We start from the raw sequence: 21,121 nt of genomic DNA on the forward strand, positions 1-21,121 counted from the left end.
ACATGCATACATACATACATACATACATACATACATACATACATACATACATACATACATACATACATACATACATACATACATGGATATATATATATATATATATATAAATATATATATATATATATATATATATATATATATATATATATATATATATATATATATATATATATACAACATATTTATTTTAATTAAAAACGTACTTGTTTTATATTTTAATACAAAGCAGCTTTATATTAACAAGTAAATAATGTTGTGTAACAAAGTATATTTCTTTTAGCTTTTTTTAAAGCTCAAGCTACTTTTAACATATATGGTGTAGCAGAAATAAAAAGCAAAATAATTCACAAAATTTTTCCTATAAAATTTCACATGTTTATCTGCCTAAAATGTTTTGTTTGGTGATTTCTTGCTCTTGATATTAATTAAAGCATGCGTGATCTCCCAGAAGCATCATTTTTATCAATTGTTGCTCACAAACAAGAGTGTTTGTGAGCAACAATTGATAAAATAGTTTCAATACAAGATTTGCACAATTATTTAACATGAGTTGTGCAAAGACTGGTTGCAGATGAAACTTTAGCTGTGTATACTTTAGTAAAAAATCTATAATAATTTTGTCACAAAAGCACCACACAAATGATAAGCAACCTGCAAGTTAATATAGAACTACTTTTAGAACTGTTTCCTTAATTAGTTTATGTGTTGAAGATGTTCCAGACTTAACGCCATTCCTTTCAAAAAGTTATTTATATTTTGCACTTTGCAGGTTTTGTTTAACTGTAAATATTTAGTAAGTCAGAAGAATCTAATCTATATTAACATAACTAAAAACTAAAATTATTATAATCCTACAAATTAAATTGCTTAGACATTATTATTGAATGAAATTATTTTATTATACTTTGTTACTAAGTTTGTTGAATATTGCAACAAAAAGTAGAAAATGCAATAAGAATACTCTTTTTTGCTAAGATTTTCCCTATTTTTTAAATATAAATATGCGAACATATGCATTTAAATAGTTTGTATATGCAAATATATGCAATTATACAGTTAAAAATGCATACTTGCATCATAGCAAGCAGGTCTTTAATCACTTATTTTTTTATGTTACTTGCAATGAATATTTATGAAAAAATATTTGCATATTTCAGGTAACGAAAAAAATAAAATAATTATATATATATATATATATATATATATATATATATATATATATATATATATATATATATACAGTGTCTTTAAAAAAAAAGGGACAGCATGACTTTTTTGTTAAAAGTCATAAAAATCAATGTAGTATCACTGTTTTAATATAAAATATAAAATGATAAAAATCAATGTAGTATCAAAGTTTTTTTTCTTAATTATAAAATTAGAACATTAAAGTTTTTCTCATTATAAAGTGTTACATGTGATTTTATATTGTTTTTTGCAAAGTTAAGTTGTTTTTAACTTTTTATATCTTCATGACTCAAAAAATTTGTATTATTTTATTTAAATTAATTTTTTTAGCAATTTTATATAATTAGAAAATATAATTAAATGGCAACAATGGCTAAGTTAGATACTTTTGGTTCTACTACTACAAAAATTCAACCATTAAATAGGTACAAGAATCTGGAAAAAAAAAAGAATCTGGAAAAAGAAAAAGAATCTGGAAAAAAAAGGTGAACCATATAATCCAGAGTGCACACGTGCGACAGTAAAACATGACAAGAAAATCATTATTTGGGATGCATTTGCTACTCATGGAGTGAGAAACCTGTACAGAGTTGAAGGAATTATGGACCATAATATAAGTAAGACCAACATAAGTACCATTATATTTTAGTTCACCAATTAAAACCTAGTATGACACATCTATTTCCAGATGGAAATTCTATATTTCAGCAAGACAATGACCCAAAGCATACAGCAAAAAATAAAAAATAAAAGGTATATGCTAAAGGCTGGTATACCTACCTTTGAGTGGCCGGCACAATCACTTGATCTTAATCCAATTGAGAACCTGTGGTCTATATTAGATTGTAAACTAAAAGACAGAAAACCTTGTAATGGAGATGAATTATTTTTGACACTTTTAAACGGTTGAAATTCACTGAAGATAGTTTGTAAACAAAACTATTTAAAAGCATGTCCCACAGATGCCAAGCGGTTATTGATGCAAAAGGTTATGTGACCAAGTATTAAAAATTATACTTAAAACTGATTGAATTTCTATTTAGTTGTATCAAGGGAAAATGTAATTGCATTAAGCATTCTTTATTAAACAACATAGATGCAAAAAATTAGAAAACATACTCAATTTTACCATTCTTTTTAAAAAAGTTGAATTTTTCTATTTTAGTTGATTTTTACTAATTCCATAGTTTTGTTATAAATCTAACTGTTTTATTGACTTTATATTTTTTTAATGACAAATACTGTGTAAAATAGAAGTATATAATATACAGTGCTGGCAAAAAGTCTTGCAACAAGGCACAATTTTACACAAATCAATGTTTCCGCGCCAGTAGGCTCAGTGTTATTATCTTATATTTTTATCTTAAGGTATAAATATATTTATAAAGACAATTTTGTAGCTTAAACAGTTAATTCAGTGAAAATCATGGCTAAGATTCGGCAGCTTAGTAAAGAAGAAAAAGCATGCATTCAACGTCTTGCTAAAAGTGGTATGTCTCATGCAGACATTGCAACAATTTACATGGTTGAACGCACTACAATTTGGCGTTTTGTAAAGCAGGTTATCCCCCTGTCTCCTAAAAAGAGGTCTGGTCGTCCTAGAGTCACTTCACAGCGTACTGACCTCAGGATGGTAACAATGCACAGTGGGCCAGAATTCACTTTTACTGGACAAAATTCATAACTAATTTAATATTAGGGCTATATTGACTAAAATTAGGATGATTAATAATATGATGTCTGCGCTTCTTATGAAGGTGTTATTTTTTTAATTAGTTGCTATGGATACTAAATTTCGGATAGCAAAAATCTAGTTTTGGTATTTGCAGATATTTTTACGAGTGCTATGTTTACCAAATTTTATATAAGTACCAATATGAGGCTTTTTAAAAACGAATATATTTTTTATTTAGTTGCTATGGATACCTAATTTTGCTTAGCAGCAACTAACTTATATTAGTTGCATATGTTTTATTTGCGCTATGTACACTATTTAGCACCTGTTTTATTATGAGACCCTTGCTCGTGAAAAGCAAAACTTATTTAAGTTTAATATGACTACACGTTGCTAGATAAACTTGTTTTCCTGAAGAAAAAAATTGTATTCTACCTTGATTAGTTTTTCTAATTAACAGATTTTACGAGCGTCTACAGAATTTTTAAAATTTGTATGTTTATATTGTTCCCATGCATTCACAATCGTCAAAAATCCTTGACAATGTAATCTATAAGTAGTACAAGCTTAGCAAACAATAATTCACAAGAATTTGAAGTTGACAAAGTTGCAACTTTTCTTTGCTTTTAATGATGATTCTTGAAATGATAATGTAGGTCTGCCGAGTTGTTTATTTTTACTATCCTTCATTAATGTGGTATTAAAATCATTTTCAAGCCAAGCTGAATTCTTTATAATAAACCTTGCACCGGTTAGTTTACGTTGAATCCATCTCTTAACATAATCAAAATAAATAAACGAAAGATTGTTGAGTCAAATAAATTAGTGAATTTTGCTTCTTGTGACACTCATGAAGCCTTAATAAAAACAGCATTTCAACATCTAAAATGAATAGCCACAACCAAAATAGATTATTAAATCAATTTCGTTTGACAAGCGCTAAATAAATAAGAACAAAAGTTAAATTAGGATATATATATATATATATATATATATATATATATATATATATATATATATGTATTATTGTTCAGTAATACGTTTTGTATGACTAAGTCCGTATTATATGTTTTCCACGTTTTTTAAAATTTTGTGCAAATAAAAATTTTTGAGCGCAATTACAGATTTTTTCTTAGGTAAAAGAGTTCAAACGTAAAAGAAAACCTAAGTGGCGGCTAGTGGCAGCCAGATTTATGAAATTATTTAAGCAAACATATATAAGCTTTAAAATATCTGAGTATAAAAGCAAGATGTAGCAATAAAAAAAATATATTGCCAATTAAAAGCAAAAGTTAGACATTAAAATATAACAAATTAAGCATATTTAAATTTGCTATAAATATGTTAATTACATACCAATTTTAGTCTAACAACTTTTAAAATCTAGACAATATATAGAGTTATAATATAATATTTTAAAAAGCGCAATATTTTATGTAAATTTTATTTATTTCCATCAATTTTTTAAACAACATTTTTCTCTTTAGAATTTTTTTTTTCTAATTTACATTTGCGTCTACTTCAACCACAGCATTAGTATATTCATTAAAACTTTAAGTGTATATAAACGGTTTTAAATTGTTCTATGATGTTATAATTTATAAGGAGAAACTATGAATGCAAAAAAGTACCTCAACGTTTTGGATGAATCTCTAATCAATTTCACGATTATTCATCAGTACACAATCTTTCAACATGATTCAGCACCATGCCACACTGCGAACTCTGTAAAGCAGTGGCTTGGATCAAAAAACATATAGTTGCTTAATTGGCCTGGAAATTCTCCAGATACCAACCCAATTGAAAATCTTTGGATGTTAATCAAGAAGCGTGTATCTGCTAAGTGCAGATACACGCTTCTTGATAACTGCAGTTCATTAGATGGTTTAAAAAATGCTATTCGTCATGTATGGTGTACAGAAATTACATCAGGACTATGTGAAAATCTTGCCAAATCCATGCCCAAACGAATTAGTGCTGTGTTAAAAAACAAAGGATATCCTTCCAAGTATTTTTTTTTTTTTTTTTTTTTTTATATTTTTTTAAGTTTACAATGTTAGTCGTGTTAAATAATTCATAAGCCGTAATACATAAACATAAGTCGTAATACAATTACGCAAATAATACAATTCAGCGTACTAACAATATAAAGCTAGGTTTCCAAAAGAAGATCATAAGGATCTTATCATCGGAACCTTAAAAAGTAATATTTATAACGTATATATATATAAAATAAAATATATATACAAATATATATATATATATATATATATATATATATATATATATATATATATATATATATATATGCAAAACACACATACACACACATATACATATATACATATACACACACACACACATATACATATATATATATATATATACATATATATATATATACATACATATATATATATACATATATACATACATACATACATACACACACATACATACATATACACACACACATAAGATTTAACGTATTTACATTATGCAAATATACAACACATTTTAATATATAATAAGCTGAAGATTTAACAAATACATTTTACATTTATTTTTAGTAGAATTTTAGAATGTTGTCCATAGAGAGAATTAATTTTTTTAACTTAATTTTAAAAACAGGAAGAGTAATAGAAGGATCAAAGTTAGGTAATACTATTTTATTCCAAAGATGGGGTGCACGATATGAAATACAAAATTGATTGAACTTAGTTCTACAAAAAGGTTCACTTAAAAAACTAAAATTTCTTAATGTGTACTTATTTATTGGTTTTAAAGAAAAAAGATCATTAAAAACAAATAAAGATAAATCGTTTTTCCATATAAAAGTAAAACATAAGACATTAAATACGTTCAGTTTATAAACATTTAAAACCTTCATATAATCAAAAAAATATTTTGAATGTGAAAAGCGATCCGCATAATTAACTATGCGGATTGCATGTTTCTGACGGCGATAAAGATGTTGTAATTTACTTTTATCCGTACTTCCCCAGGCGATGATTGCATAATTTATATAATTGTGTATAAATGAATAATAGAGTTGGGTTAGGTTTTTTTTGTTTAGATAATTTCGGGCTTTGTATAAAATGCCAATGTTTTTAGAAATTTTAGTGCTTATATGATCAATATGTTTTCTCCAAGTAATATTCTCATCAAGATAAACACCTAAGAATTTTATAACATTATCTCTTTTTATTATCGTTTCATCAATATAAATTTGAGGCATATTACTTGGTAAAAAACGTTTTTTTGCGCAGGAGTGAAAGATAATCCATTTTGTTTTGTTTATATTTAAAGTTAATTTATTAGCTTTGAACCAATTAGAAATGAGATTGAGTTCTTTGTTTGTAGTTGAAAAGAGTTCATAAACATCAGTATGGGATAAGAAAAGATTAGTATCATCAGCGAACATTATACTTTTCAATTTGGAAGCATTGTTTAAGTCGTTTACATAGATTAAAAATAGTAGTGGTCCGAGAATAGAACCTTGTGGAACACCACAGGTTATGCTCAGGGGTTCACTTTGCTGACCATCATTACTATATACAAGTTGTTTTCGATTTGTTAAATAGCTTTTAAACCATTTTAAAATTTTATTGTTTAAACCATAATGTTTAATTTTTTTGATTAAAATTCGGTGATCGACCGTATCAAAAGCTTTTGATAGGTCAATAAAAACACCTAGTGTATATTGAGATTTTTTAAAAGATTCAGAGATGTTATGTATAAATTGAATAATGGCATGTTCTGTTGAACTTCCTTTTCTGAAACCATACTGATTGTCATGAAATAAGTGGTTGTAATTAAAATAATTGTATACTCTGTTGAAGATAACTCTTTCTAAAATTTTAGAAAATATAGAAAGAACAGAGATAGGACGATAGTTACTGATATTGGATCTGTCGCCTTCTTTATGGATAGGGGTAACCCTGGCAAGTTTTAAACGTTCAGGAAAAATACCTTGATGAATTGATGCTCTGAAAATTTTAAAAAGAACATTTTTTAATTGTTCGTAGCAATCTATAACAATATTCCCGTTTATTTCATCTGCACCAGGTGCTTTATTTTTTTTTAAGGATTTGAAAGCTTTTTCAAACTCATCAAATGATAGTTCGGCAGATAATTCTTCAGAGCAAATATCTTTGTCAATAGGTACCAAAAAGTCATAAAATGAGGTTTGGGTATTTGGTATTTTTCTTGACAGAGTTGATCCAATTTCAGTGAAATATTTATTGAATTCATGAGCTATTATTTGTGGTTCATACAAGCTATTGTTATCGACTTTCAGCATTTGTGGCAAAGAGCTTGAGCATGTTTTTTGTTTTCCAGTAATTTCTTTTAATACTTTCCAAGTGCTTTTTGAGTCATTTTTAACTTTATTAATTAATTTTGAATAGTAAGTTTTTTTTAAATTTTTTCGAATTTTTTCGAAAAGATTTTTGTAATCTTTGTAAATTTTTTCACTAGCTGGTGTTTTTGTTTTCAGATATTTAATGTATAGCTTTTGTTTTGTTTTCGATGATTTTTTGAATCCTTTGGTAATCCAGGGATTATTAAAGTGTTTTGTTTTTAATGTAACTGTAACAATTGGGAAATTAGATTCGTAAATAGAGGTGAATGTTTCAAAGAACTTTTCATAAAGGTTGTTTGCGTTTTCATTAAAATTTAAGTGTTTCCAATGTAATAATGAGAGCTGATTTTTGAAAGACTCAATATTTGATGGTTTAAAAAAACGTTTTTTTATAACTTTATTTAATTTTTGTTGTGGTTGGTTAGTGTTTATGGTTAGAAAAATAGGAAAGTGGTCTGAAATATCTGTTTTTAAGATGCCCAATTTTATATCACTGTTGAACAAGTCTGTGGAAATAATATAATCCAGCAAGGTTGCTGAATTTTTTGTTACTCTAGTTGGACGATTTATTAAAGGAATTGCTCCAGATTCAAAAATTGCATCATAAAAATTTCTAACTTTATTATCGTCATTGTAGTCAAAACAATTCATATTAAAATCACCAATTAGAAAGTTTTTTTTCTTTTCGTTGTTACCTTTCGCAATAACTTTTTGCTGTAAAAACATGCTCAAGTTCTCGCTCACGCCATCTGGCGGTCGATAACAACAGCTAATTAAAATGTTTTTTGTTCGTTCATTAATAATCTCAATTGTTAATATTTCTCTATCGCCGTCAGAAACGCAAAGATCATTTCTACAGCAATGCCTAATATTTTCATGAACGTAAATTAGAACTCCACCACCACGCTTATTTATTTGCCTTTCAAGAGAAATCATTTCAAAATGAGAAAGATAAAAATTAGAGTTTTTATTAGTGTCGTTTGAGGTAGTCCAAGTTTCAGTTAAGCAAATAATATTAAAAAAGTATTTAGTTTCCTCAAGTAAATTTTGGAACTTTTCAAAATTACAATTAATGCTTCTGATATTTACGTGTAGAATTCTAATTTGAACGTTGCTTTCTTTGTTAACATTCTTAAATAGAATTCCTTTTAATTCACTTGGATAATAGTAAGAACATTCGATTTTTGTATCATGAAAATAATTAATATCTGGGTCGGAGTTTTCGTGTAATGAAAAAAATTTCGTTTCAAAAAAATTAAAGGCAAGAGTTTCAAAGTCACTTTTTAAAACCATGATTAGTTATAACAAATAAATTAAAAAGGAATTCTTTTTAAGAACGAACACATTTACTTCCGAAATTCTCTAGAAAAAATTTTATCATATTTAATAACTGCATACTTACCTTCGAGTCGCAGCTTTTTGACTTGATCCCACAACTTTTTTCGGTTTTCGATCGTTTCTTTAGCGAAATCCTCATTAACATAAATCCGTGTTCCTCGCAAGTTTTTTGTAGCATTAAGTATTTTTGTTTTGTCTTGAAAATTTAACAACTTTAGGACAATAGTTCTTGGTTTTTTATCTTCTTTAGGTTGGCCTATTCTATGAGCTCTTTCTATAACTATATCATTTTTAATTTTTAGTTGGTTTTTGAACATTTCCTTTACTACATTTTCGCACTCAGCCCAATTTTCATTTGTTTTTTCATATATCCCGTCTATTCTTAAATTATTCCTTCGAGACCGGTTCTCCAGATCTAATGCCTTTTTATTTAAATTGTTAATTTCTTTTTCATAACGCTTCGTGATCTGATTTAATTTTTCCGTGATGCTTATTTCTTGAAAGTTAAGACTTTCTTTAAAATCGCGTAGGTCTTTTTCTATGCTCAAGACTTTCGATTTGTTAGAGTCTACTTCTTTTTCAATTTTATCTAATCGATTAGTGAGTATTTTTAAATTTGCACTAATTATACCAGTAAAATTTTTTTCTTGATCTTTTAACAGGCGCTCCGTTTCTTTTAAAATACTCTTTTTTTGTTCTTCGAGTTTGTTTGTAATTAATTTCTCTATATTTTTCAATGTAATTTCCATTATTTCTTTTTTTTACTTTATTATGATCAAGTTCTTTTTCTTTTATTAAATTCAAATCAGAAACAATTCTGTTCAAATTTACCAAAAAAACAAAACAAAAATTTTTTTCAGAAAACAACAAACAGAAAACGAAAACTTTCAACAGCTGAATTTATTGAACAACTTTACAACCAGAAAACAACAACCAAAAAACAAAAAAAAAAAAAAAAAAAAAAAAAAAAAAAAAAACAAAAAAAAAAAAAAAAAAAAAAAAAAAAAAAAGTATTAGTAGTACATCTGTTTTAAATGATTATACAATGTAATAAAAATAATTGAACTTGTTTTTGGTGAAAATATAATGTTTTTGGAAGTATTATTGTTTTTGGAAGTAATTATGAAAAGTAATTATGATATTGCAAGACTTTTTGCATTTGTGTACACATTGCAAACATTGATTTGTGTAAAATTGTGCCTTGTTGCAAGACTTTTTGCCAGCACTATATATATATATATATATATATATATATATATATATATATATATATATATATATATATATATATATATATATATATATATATATATATATATATATATATATATATATATATATATATATATATATATATATATATATATATATATATATATATATATATATATATTGCGGCCGTGGCGCAGTGGTTAGAGCGCTTGCTTTATAAGCAGGAGATCCAGGTTCGAAACGAGCTCTGGACAAATTTTCGCGTCACGGTAAGGAAGGAGGCGTGAACTTCCTGGTTAAATGCACTTCCGCGGTGCTCTGTGACAAGACCGTCAGGACTTCTTGGGGCACCTAAAATAAAAATTGAAAAAAATATATATATATATATATCTGTGTGTGTGTGTGTGTGTGTGTGTGTGTGTGTGTGTGTGTGTGTAAAATTGCCCTTTGATATATTAGTAAATAGCCATAACAGTAAAAGCAAATTTTTATACCGAAAAAAAGTTAAAGCAATGACTAGAAAAATATCATAAATATAGAACATATTATCTGAAGTTTAAAAAAAAGTTATTGAAATCCTAAAGTCAGGTTTTTAGAAAATTGATTTCAAATAAATAAACAAATCATGAGTTACACTAAAAAGTTATTAATTGAAAGTAAAGTTTAAGTACGCTAAAATATTTTTAATCTTTTTTTTTAATATATTTTTGTGAAATTTTTGTAATAATATACTGATTTACATTAAAAATAAGGCTACAACATTGAGTTTTCAGAAATTAAATAACAAATGGACGGTTGCCATATAAAATATTCACAGTAGTTAAGGACCGTAGCCATTTTAAAAGTTCAAAAGTTTTTCGTATTTTCTGACGCACCTAAACATAGCGCTTTTAAACGACCGTGCATGGTAATCGGCCATTCCATGGAGGGGTTTTCCACCAGTTTTCAAAATTTTAGACATTTTTACGCAACTTTTTAAAACATATTATGTTTAAACTTTTCACCAAATAGCTCTACATATATAGAGAGCGGTCAATAAAAAAAAGTATGCAATATACAAAAACGATTTTAATGTAAAAGACGTTGTTAGCCATTTATCTAAACTAAAAAATAATAATACAGAGGACTAGTGGACTCTAATAGTAATACAGAAGACTAGTGGACTCTAACTCTTGATATTTAAATGGAATAATGCTAAAAAAGGCAATAATGACATTCTTTGGATAGGTGCTACATATACAAACCCTCTAGGCGTTTCAGAAGATTTAATTTCAATGTATGATTAGACTCATATAGGACGTGTTATTTGTAAAAATGACATAGAAAAAAGAGACCAATGATTTTAATTCGAAAAAGTAATAGTGATATAATAAATAATTATTATGCAACTATTTTTCTTTTGAATGACGCGTTTATTAATGAAACAAAGCAACGTTTTAAGCGCGGTGAGGAGTATTTAGAAAGCATAAGAAAAAATAATTATGTAAAAGATATTGCTTATCCTAAGAAAGCAGGTGATGTACTTATTACTACGCAGATGGCATAAGAAATAGTAAAATGTTTTCTATTAGATACAGATCACAACCTTTTGTTAAAAGGAATAATAGTTGTTCCTAATCCAAAAATTGTTAGCGTGGTTAAAGAGTATCAGGAATCATCGAATGCAATAACAAGGATTTACTAAGCATGGATTAAACAAAATTTTATGATAAAAAAAGAACTTTATTTAGTGCAAGGTAAATCAAGATATAAACTAGCAAAAGTGAATGGAGAGAAAACTTCAAATAAAAATATTAAATATTTTATTGAGAAGGGATGTAAGATTGATACAATTGTAAATTTTAGTAGCATTTGTATAACCACTATAGGAATTTCATTTTCACTCTATGCAAAAGCAGTTATTGTAGAAAAAATAGCAGACGATGAAGAGTACTTATTCTCAGACTTTGAAAATAAAAAAAAAGTATCGACAAATTTAAATTAGAGAAAAAAGATGGTATATAGTATATAAAAAAGTTTTTACCAAAAGATTTTTTGCTAAAAATAGATTTTACTAAAAAAAAGATTTTACTAAAAACAGGGTCAATAACACCGGGAGAAAGGAGGGGGGGGGGGCCCGGGGTATGTCCCCCTTCAACACACACACTTTTTTCTAAAGGACTTTTTTTTTAATTGTAAAAAAAATTCTAGATATAGAGGACTTTAACGATTGTGCAACCCATCCCCCTCCTCCTCGCTTCGAAACCCGTGTTGTCGGCCATGAAAAATAGATTTTACTAAAATTGATCTTATACTAAGAAAACCAAACAAAGAAGAGTTCATAGAAATTGCGGACTTGAATAAAAAAGAGTTTGATATCTATGCAAAAACTATTTTTAACTATAAACGACGTGATCTTCGAAAACATCTCACAAGAATTGTTGGTGAAGTAGCTGCTTATGAAAATATTCCTCGCAAATCTACCGGAGGAGTAAAAAAGAGCTTTTTACGAATAGATTATTTCATTCAATTAGTGAAAGATATTAAAGAAAAAACACAAATTGATATTCATCAAGTAAAACCGGAAAAACTTCAAGTAACGCCAGAGCTAGTTATGACATTAACAAACAAAATTCTCAACTATTACTCTAATGATCTTTCTAAATTTAGAAAACTAGTGTATTTACGTCTTAGTAAAAAGTGAAGAAGTAAACAAGGATTTAGCATTATATGATAAAAATCGTAAAGCTAAAAAGTTAATGTAATATAGCAACTTCCTTAAAATCTTTCAATTAGATAAAGGTAATTATAAGTTGTATAATAGAGATTATGGACTCTGGTAAAGCACAAGCTCTTGCAGACCTAAAAGAATTGCTTTTCAATAAAATAATTACGTTTGATGATTATAAATCAGCTGTAAAAGAATATATCAATAAACCATTGGTTAAACCTATACCACAAACCAGACTGTCTAAACCAATACCACTACCAAGACCAGCACCTAGGCCAGCAACTAAGCCTTTTCCAAAGATTGAAGAGCCACATAAAATGAAAAGGAAATTTTCAGATAAAGAATTTCACAACTTTTTAATAAAGTTAGGTGTACTAAAGGTAGACATTTTACCCAATTTTAAAATTCGCAAAAAAACTATCCAACTTGCGAATTATGCGGCTGAATTACCACAAGGTCATAGACTTGAATCGAATGCTCTCGTATTTATAAACAAAATGGTACCAAAAATAAATGAATTAATATAAAGTAAAACCATAAAGATTAGCACAAAGTTACACTGGTTTGAGTAGCCGAAATAAAAAAGGCCGCGTTTAATGAATCCTCTAAAATTATAAAACAAATTATTTACCTGCGCTCAGGTATAGCTGTTAAAAATATCATTAAGGATTTACCTCGATACAGCTCTAGCGAAAAATAATAAAAAAACTTATTCATAAAGGTTCAGGTTGGCAACTTATTCGTTTTGAATTACTACACATTGGGTTTGCAAAATATAACCCATTCAGGGGGAATAGTTATATTAAAACACCAGGTTACATCCCAAAGCGCTGCGTTATAAATGTTAAAAGCATAAATAACCGATGCTTTGAGTGGGCTATTCTTAGCGCACTATACCCTGTAAATCCTCATGGAAAAAGCATGCGGACCACTTGGATAAAAACCTTGCTGGAATGGTTTATTATACGAGTATTAAAAAGACAGTAAAGTACCCTTGTCGTCGATGCCTACGATTGTTGTTAACAAAAAGTTATATTGTTTATAAATTATTATTTATTATAAAAACTAGGAAGTGTGCTCACATAAACCGACTTAAACACGTATAACATGCAGATGGTGTACATACATCAACTGACTAAATAGGTAGAACATTCAGGGAGTGTACATACATCAACTAAGAGTTTCGATTTGGTCATGCAATAAGTTAAAAAAATAGTTTGAATTAAAAAGTGATTTAAAAATCAAGGCAAACACTTATTTTGTTATATTCCGGTCATCAATTTACACAAAACTTCAAACGCCAGAATAGGTTTTTGTTTCTATCATCTACCAAGCTACTCACTGCTAATATTTGCGAAAGAGACAAAGGTCTCCTGGAAATTTTTGTACGAGTATCAAATGAAAAAACGTTTTCTCGAATACACAGCATCTAAAAATAACTATATATTGCGGAAAAATAAATCAAAAGATATTTTCCATTTTCTTAGCGCAATTTTAGAGTCAAACTATCTTAATTTGAGTTCTATTTTATCCATAAATAAAAGTTTCATTATGTGTAGGTACGTGCGTATCTTTGATTTACGGCACCGATTTTAAAGATAAAATCTGTGACCATTTTTTCACCGCGTGCTCGAAGTAGGTGTAGTAAGGATGGATTTTTGTCGTTTTTTTTCAGAATTTTTTATTGACTTAGATAATATTTTAAAAGTAGAGTGTTGTAAGTTTATTGCAGTTTTTTTTTTTTTTGCAGTTACTAACGTTTTTAGTGATTTCATTGCTATTGAAAACTTCGTTCCTGTTCTGGAAGTGGATTGACATTGAAGGAATGATGGGTTTTTTTTCTAACTTTCCAGTCAATTTTATATATCTATTTTCTATGTACTTGCCAAATTTCATTAAAAAATAATGACACGCTCATACTCTATTTTTGCACGCAGTAAAGGTACCAAATATTCTTCTGTTATAGAGGTTGTGGGTGAGGGCGATTCACGATTATGAGCATTTTGTATATTTGAACTTTTTTATTAATTAAAAAGTTGTTTTTTTTTTGAAAAATGAAACTTTATTAAAAATATTGGTGATTTTTTTAAAGTATTCAAAACATGATTTACACACACACACACACTATGCTATTTCTTTGTTTATATATATTTTATTTAAGATTCAATTGATTTTTTTTTCTGTTGCATGTTGTATAGCTTTTTTTATTTAAAAAAAAGTGTAATAATAATTAAAGCTGTTTCAATAAAATAATTATTATGATTATTAAATTTTTTTTTAGAGCATTATGAGACCTAAAAAGAATCATCTATTTTATGGTGAAGCCAAAAATTATTTAGCTTGTAACTTTACAATGCCAACTCATTTAAATGTTGAATGTAGAAATGGACATATATTAAATATATTCATATCCAACAATGAATCATTTAAAACAACTGTTGAAATAGTCAATAAACTTTTTAATTTCAAAATATGTAAAAGTCAGATCGTGCAACTAGTAAATAGATCCAAATTCTATGCTCGTAATTATTCAAGGGATTCTGAACAATTTATTAATATCTGCAACATGCTCTTTGCATACCAAGAATCAATATCTGCTGTGCCACAACCATTGCATTCAACCACAAACTCAAGTAACATTGTTTCGTGTTCTTCTATTTTACCTTCTCAACACATCAGTGCTTTATCTGTATCAAATAGTAATCATTTATCTCCTTTATCTGGTCTCACTTTAATAACCTCTTCTCATGAACCACTACTACCCAGGTTGAGAGCTGATCAGTTAAGTCCTAGGAAAAAAGTTTTACGAAAGAGGTTAACCATTTTGGCAAATGAAATGGCAAATAAAAAAAAAAAGCATAAAAGAGGATCTAAAAGAGTTAAGAGAAAAGGCAAAGGCCCGACCATACCAACTTAAATATCTAAATCAGGTTATTGCTCGCAAAGAAAAGACAATCCTTAATCTTCGAAAAAAATTAAAGGAAAAATATTTGAATTTACAGTTAAAGAAACTTCAAAATCACATTTTTATTTTAAAACAACAGTTGACATTTACTCAAAGCAACTTATCTTATCAAAAGGCTATGTTAAGCCAACAACTTGCTCACAAAAATTCTGAAGTTCTTGTACTGCAAAATGACCTACTGATTTTACAGGAAAAAGTGGAGCAAATGCAACAAATAACGCAAAACACCAAAACTGAAAAATGCTACTCAGCAGATATTAGAGCACTTATATATGACATTCTTGTGTGCCAAGTTCCTACACATAGTGTTCCAACTTTGCTCAGTAAAATTGGAGAACACACTGGCTATCAATTTAGTCACATTCCACATCACACAACTGTGGAACAAATGATGCATGAGCTAGGTGTAATTTCAGACTTACTGACTGCTGAGATAGCTTTCTCAACAAAAAATCTGACACTTGGTTTTGATGCAACAACACAGGAGGGTGTTCATGTAAATGTTGTGCACTTAACAACAGAATCAGTATGCATGGTTGTAGCTATTGATCAATTTCCTGGAGGTACAGCTTACGACTATCAGAGTCACATAACAAAATCTGTTGATAATCTTGCCAAGTTATATAGTGATTTCTACCAGCTACAATTCACTGATGTGCGAAGTACTATTATTGGAAACATAACTAACACGATGAGTGACAGAGTAGCAACAAACCATGCGACAGTTACTAAGTTAAACCTTGTTTGGCAGAAATCATTAAATGAACTAAACTGTCACCTTCACCCCTTGGACACAATGACCAGTTCATGCAAATCTTCACTCAAAGCATTAAAGACTTCTAAAGGAAAACTTTTTGGAAGAGACTGCATTGCAGCAAATATTGTTTTACAGCTGAACAAACTTCGCTATAAGGATGGAAAAGGTAGATCTATAATCTTAATCCCACTTTTTTACTTTAACACAACATAATTTTGTGAATTATGATATATAAATCTAAAATATTTTTTTTATTAGCATATAAATGCTAATAAAAAAAAAAATTTTAGATTTCTTCTTATTTCACATGCTCCTTATGCTCTTTAAAACAATTGCTTTATGTTATTTAAAGGTGACCCAAAGGGTTTTGTAGCCTTTTTGGACCAACACAAGCTGCCCAGAGGACTGCTACCACGCTACAGAGGTAATAGACTACACATTCTTTTTCACACATGTGGTATTTTGATTCATCACTATGAAATATTGAAAACATTTCTGTTTTCTGGCTTAGCGTTATGCGGAGGTCTGAGATATAGTTTGTACCAAGATTTTACATCTGAAACAGGTGAATCTTTTATATGATTGTTTCCTTTCTTGGACACATTCAGATATTAAATTGATAGGAAAGGGTGCAATATTAAAGGCTATGGGATGAACCTTTAAAACCAGTAGTAATGATACTAAGAGCAATAGTTAATGGATTATAGATTATTAGAGACTAATATTATGGTTTATTTATAAATTTTTTGTTTCAGGTATCCGTGGATTATGTGCTCTAGCTTTAATTGGAAAGCTACTGACTGGTCCTTGGATGACAAAATTTTATATCCAACCAGGTCAGGGACTTGACTACATATCTGGCATTCAGGTAGTCAAAAATGTTCGGAATACTCTTATTGAAAGCAGCAAGGATCCTCTAAATCTAATTAAACAAAAAACTGATTTTTTCGGAAATATTATTAAAGATCCTGTTTTTGATTCAATAATCAGCTTTTGCCCAGTAACTGATGAAATGAGTAAAACATTAGCTGAATGTCTGAAAGCTGTTGTTAGTGTCATTGACAGGCAGTACAAGCAGCAGTTCAACATGAGTTCTAATGATCAAATTATGAACCAGACTAAATCAGCAAGGCTTCACAACATTGACTCAGAAGAACTTATGGGTATGTTTAGTGCTGCAAAGCAAAAAGCTCCAAATGCCATGCTTTGCTTTCTTTCTTCAAAACTTCATGCTTGTAAAAATAAAACAACTGCTCTACTCTCCAAAAAACCTACTGATATTCAAAACAAATTAACATTATGGGCTATTTCTAATGCCAGAAAAACTCGATTTGCAAATGCACAATCTCATAAAGAAATGACGTCAGAACTTATAAAGCGTATGGCTGACAAAATTCAAAATAAAAAAATTCAAAGAACAGAGAAAAATAGAAAAAATTTTAAAAAATTGTATGCCTAAATCAGATAAAAGAAATATTTCCTGACCTAGAAAATAATGAGGCTTCCAATATTGAAGAAATTCTTATTAGAGCTGCTATTGGAAAATGTATTTGCCACTTGTGGTTTGATAATGCCACTAACAGCCAAGATGTATATTATGGCAGACTTCTTAGCATTAAAAAGAAAACAGTGGTATATACATAGTTTCTTATTGGAAACCAAATGAGGATGATGATGCTGTTGAGTATGAAATGAGCAAATATCAACTATCTGCAGACATCATTAGTGGTAATATGGTAATATCATAAAAAAATGATGTGCAAATTGATTATAATAAGATATGTGTTATTGTAAATCATAATATGGTTTATATACTTGCATTAATAATTTTTATTTACAGATATTAGGTAAGTGCCTTGGTTAGCAATATTTTTAAAATGCCTAATGTGTATATTATGCCCCCTCACCCTCTTTTTGTTGTTGTTGATAAGATTATGAAAAGATTTATAATTCTTTCATTGATTATTTTTATATATCAGATCTTATTTTAGGTAGTCGGGTAGTTACCGACATCCAACAACCAGGGTTGACTTGGTTGTAAAATGCTATGGGAAACCATAGCTCATTTACTATTGGCTTTGAGCCAATCATCTAGCTTTTGATATACTATTTCAACTTAAAAAGGTGACCTTTTGCATGCATGGACACCAAGATGTTAGTGTTATGTAGTTTAAATCAATCAGTATAGAAATCAGTTTTTTTGATTATTATTTTTATACATAATATCTTTTCTTTTTCAGGCGACAAATCGAAGAATTCTATTTGTTCCATTGATATTTCTGTTTTAATGACATAATGTGTTATACATCAGAAGTTAAGTTATTTTAAATTATTTTTAACCTAAAACAAAAACCTTTTTTTTTCCTAATTTGTGATGGGTTTTTTTAGTAGTTATTTTAAATATCTGATGTATTTTATCTATCATTGCTAGGTTTTAACTCACAGTATGAAAACTGAAAAATAGACTATTGCTTCTATGGATCTTTAACAAGTCAGGAAAGAGGTTAATTTATACTTATAAGATTAAATTATGCAGTAATAACATATTTGTATCATATTAGATAATAATTTATTTTTCAGGACATATGCCTTCTCTATTAATAATGGTTGTGCTGTGGTGATCTATAGATTTATTTGAAAATCTGTTTGTTTTTTTTAGATATTCTCGAAGGATCGACTTTTTCTATCTTTGGATGTCAATGCTAGATTTGCTTCAAAACTAGGCTATTTTCATAGCCATAATTCTGTTAAAAACATTAATAAGCATATGGAAAACAATTAATTTAGTTTAAATTTTATATTATGAAGTATATTTTAAAACAAATAAATCTTTTTTTTTATAGGGGTGGGCGTATTATTCGATGTTAATCGAGGCGATATACAAAGGATATTCTGAAGCGCATTTCTAAATACATATCTTCATCTCTCTAAATACTAATTAACATGAAATGTTATCGCTAATTGTCAAAGTAGTTAAACAATTTTTATTATAGTATTTTTTAGTATCTATCATGGATTAAGTGGAAAATTATGTGGCTTGATTAATAACAGTGGTACGGTTGGGACAACAGGCCTTTTTTTTCCCCAAAACTATTGATCATACAAATACACAAATCACATCCTTTTCCGACTTTTTCTTCAAGCCATATTTTTCGCTCGCAAAAAATAGATATAATTAAAGAGGTTATTACTTTCTCTCAGCTCACTGTTTATCTTCTAGTAGGCTATGTACATATATAATATCGCAACAAATGAACTACGCGTTTTAATATATAAGCCTATATATGTAAAGTAAAGTGTAATATAATAAGTATTATCTTTAAAAAATAGTTATAAAATAAATTAATTTATGAAAAAAATTTTTAATCTTTTAAAAATTGATTTATCTTATTATTATTTATAATTTTTTTAATTTGTTAATAGAAATAATTTTTTTTAATTAAGCAATTTTAATTTTTTTTGTTTGTTATAACTTGAATAAAAATATAAGCGAGGCAAAGTTATGCGCTAAAAACTAAACAATGAAGTTCTATTATAAAACTACCGTAAGCCGAACGCTAATTTTTTAAGTTGGTTGCAGTTTTCTTAAGCATTCCTTATAATGAATTTTTGTCACTTAAATGGGCATAACTTTTAGTAGAATCATTTATTTTTTATGAAATTTTCACCATTGTAATACTGAATTAAAGCTCTTTACAATGATGTATAATAATTGAATATTTGAATAGTTTAAAAATTTTGCACACGTACCTATTATGTGCCCGATCCACTAATTATTCTAATCATAACAATTACTGTGCATAAATTGTTTCACCTGATTTTTCGTTCAAATATAAAAATTAACGTCAAACGATATTTTGTGCAAAATAAACTAATATTGTACATTAAGATACTGTATGAACTGATATTCAATGCAAACATAAAAGTACAAAATTTAATGTTCACAACATTCGATCGAAATCTTATTTTTTTAATACGTTTTATTAACTAAAAGAAGAGCACCCATTATTGGTATAAGACGACATGTAACATAAATGGAAACCCAACTATTATTCTGTTTAAAATTTGAAGAGATATGAGCGAAATCTATCAAAGTGATAATTAGCAGCAGTAACGTTAATACCTTGCATGTCAATACTACATGATATCCACTATAAATGCAAACACCACATATAACCAGCGGAAATACAACTGCATACACAAGCAAAGTTCCAGTTGGTAACGCCTGCAAATATATTTGCAATTCTTCTTTACTATTCCATATTAGAACAGCTGATAAAATAGAGAAAGCACCAATAATTCTAATGCCAAACGACATAAGATTTTTGCTAGGCAACAGTTTTTCATTTGTCTCACCTAAACCACCAGCAACCATTAAATAAGAACCAACAATGCCAAAATTTCGAATCAATAACCGGATCGCAATATGTTCACCGTGCCTAGATGGTTCGTATTCTAAGCAAGTAACAATAATTGTATGAAAAACATTGACTAAAGCGAACAACTTTTTTAGTCCAAACAAGTTATAAGCCATCAATGTTGCGGACACAAAATAAAGACCTACGTGAACATAAATGTAATACTTTCTCTCATTCAAGTCAGTTGTTTTTGATTGCTCACCCGTTATTATCATTAGAAGAACGGCAGAAAGATACGGGTAGCGAGTTAAAATGAAGCACGCACTTTCAGAAGAAGCACGCATTAATATATCACGTGACAAAAGCGGATCTTTCTTATCAGATGACATTTGTTTGGCCATATTTAACACTGAAAAAAAAAAAAAAATTTAATGAAAATAGTTTATATATATATATATATATATATATATATATATATATATATATATATATTTTTATATATATATATTTATATATATATATATATATATATATATATATATATATACACAC

General features: G+C 28.1%; 3 protein-coding genes across 3 annotated transcripts; 1 reads left to right on the top strand and 2 right to left on the bottom strand.

Moving 5' to 3' along the window:
- Window positions 1-6,442: 6,442 nt before the first annotated feature.
- LOC136074507 (LINE-1 reverse transcriptase homolog) lies at window positions 6,443-9,316 on the bottom strand. Its single transcript, XM_065786835.1, has 3 exons — window positions 8,632-9,316; window positions 6,560-7,252; window positions 6,443-6,450 (listed from the first exon to the last, which is right to left on the bottom strand). The coding sequence occupies exons 1-3, from the start codon at window positions 9,314-9,316 to the stop codon at window positions 6,443-6,445; spliced, it is 1,386 nt and encodes a 461-aa protein (XP_065642907.1).
- Window positions 9,317-14,096: 4,780 nt separating this feature from the next.
- LOC136075416 (uncharacterized) lies at window positions 14,097-19,130 on the top strand. Its single transcript, XM_065788507.1, has 5 exons — window positions 14,097-14,124; window positions 14,240-16,377; window positions 16,564-16,776; window positions 16,967-18,714; window positions 18,871-19,130. The coding sequence occupies exons 2-4, from the start codon at window positions 15,321-15,323 to the stop codon at window positions 17,668-17,670; spliced, it is 1,974 nt and encodes a 657-aa protein (XP_065644579.1). The 5' UTR covers window positions 14,097-14,124; window positions 14,240-15,320; the 3' UTR covers window positions 17,671-18,714; window positions 18,871-19,130.
- Window positions 19,131-20,181: 1,051 nt separating this feature from the next.
- LOC100215982 (transmembrane protein 101) lies at window positions 20,182-20,970 on the bottom strand. The gene has a single exon (XM_065786836.1). It carries the CDS (start codon window positions 20,968-20,970, stop codon window positions 20,182-20,184), a length of 789 nt encoding a protein of 262 aa, XP_065642908.1.
- Between the last annotated feature and the right edge of the window lie 151 nt (window positions 20,971-21,121).

The sequence above is a fragment of the Hydra vulgaris genome, chromosome 01, assembly GCF_038396675.1.
Source record: "Hydra vulgaris chromosome 01, alternate assembly HydraT2T_AEP".
NCBI classification, from domain to species: domain Eukaryota; kingdom Metazoa; phylum Cnidaria; class Hydrozoa; order Anthoathecata; family Hydridae; genus Hydra; species Hydra vulgaris.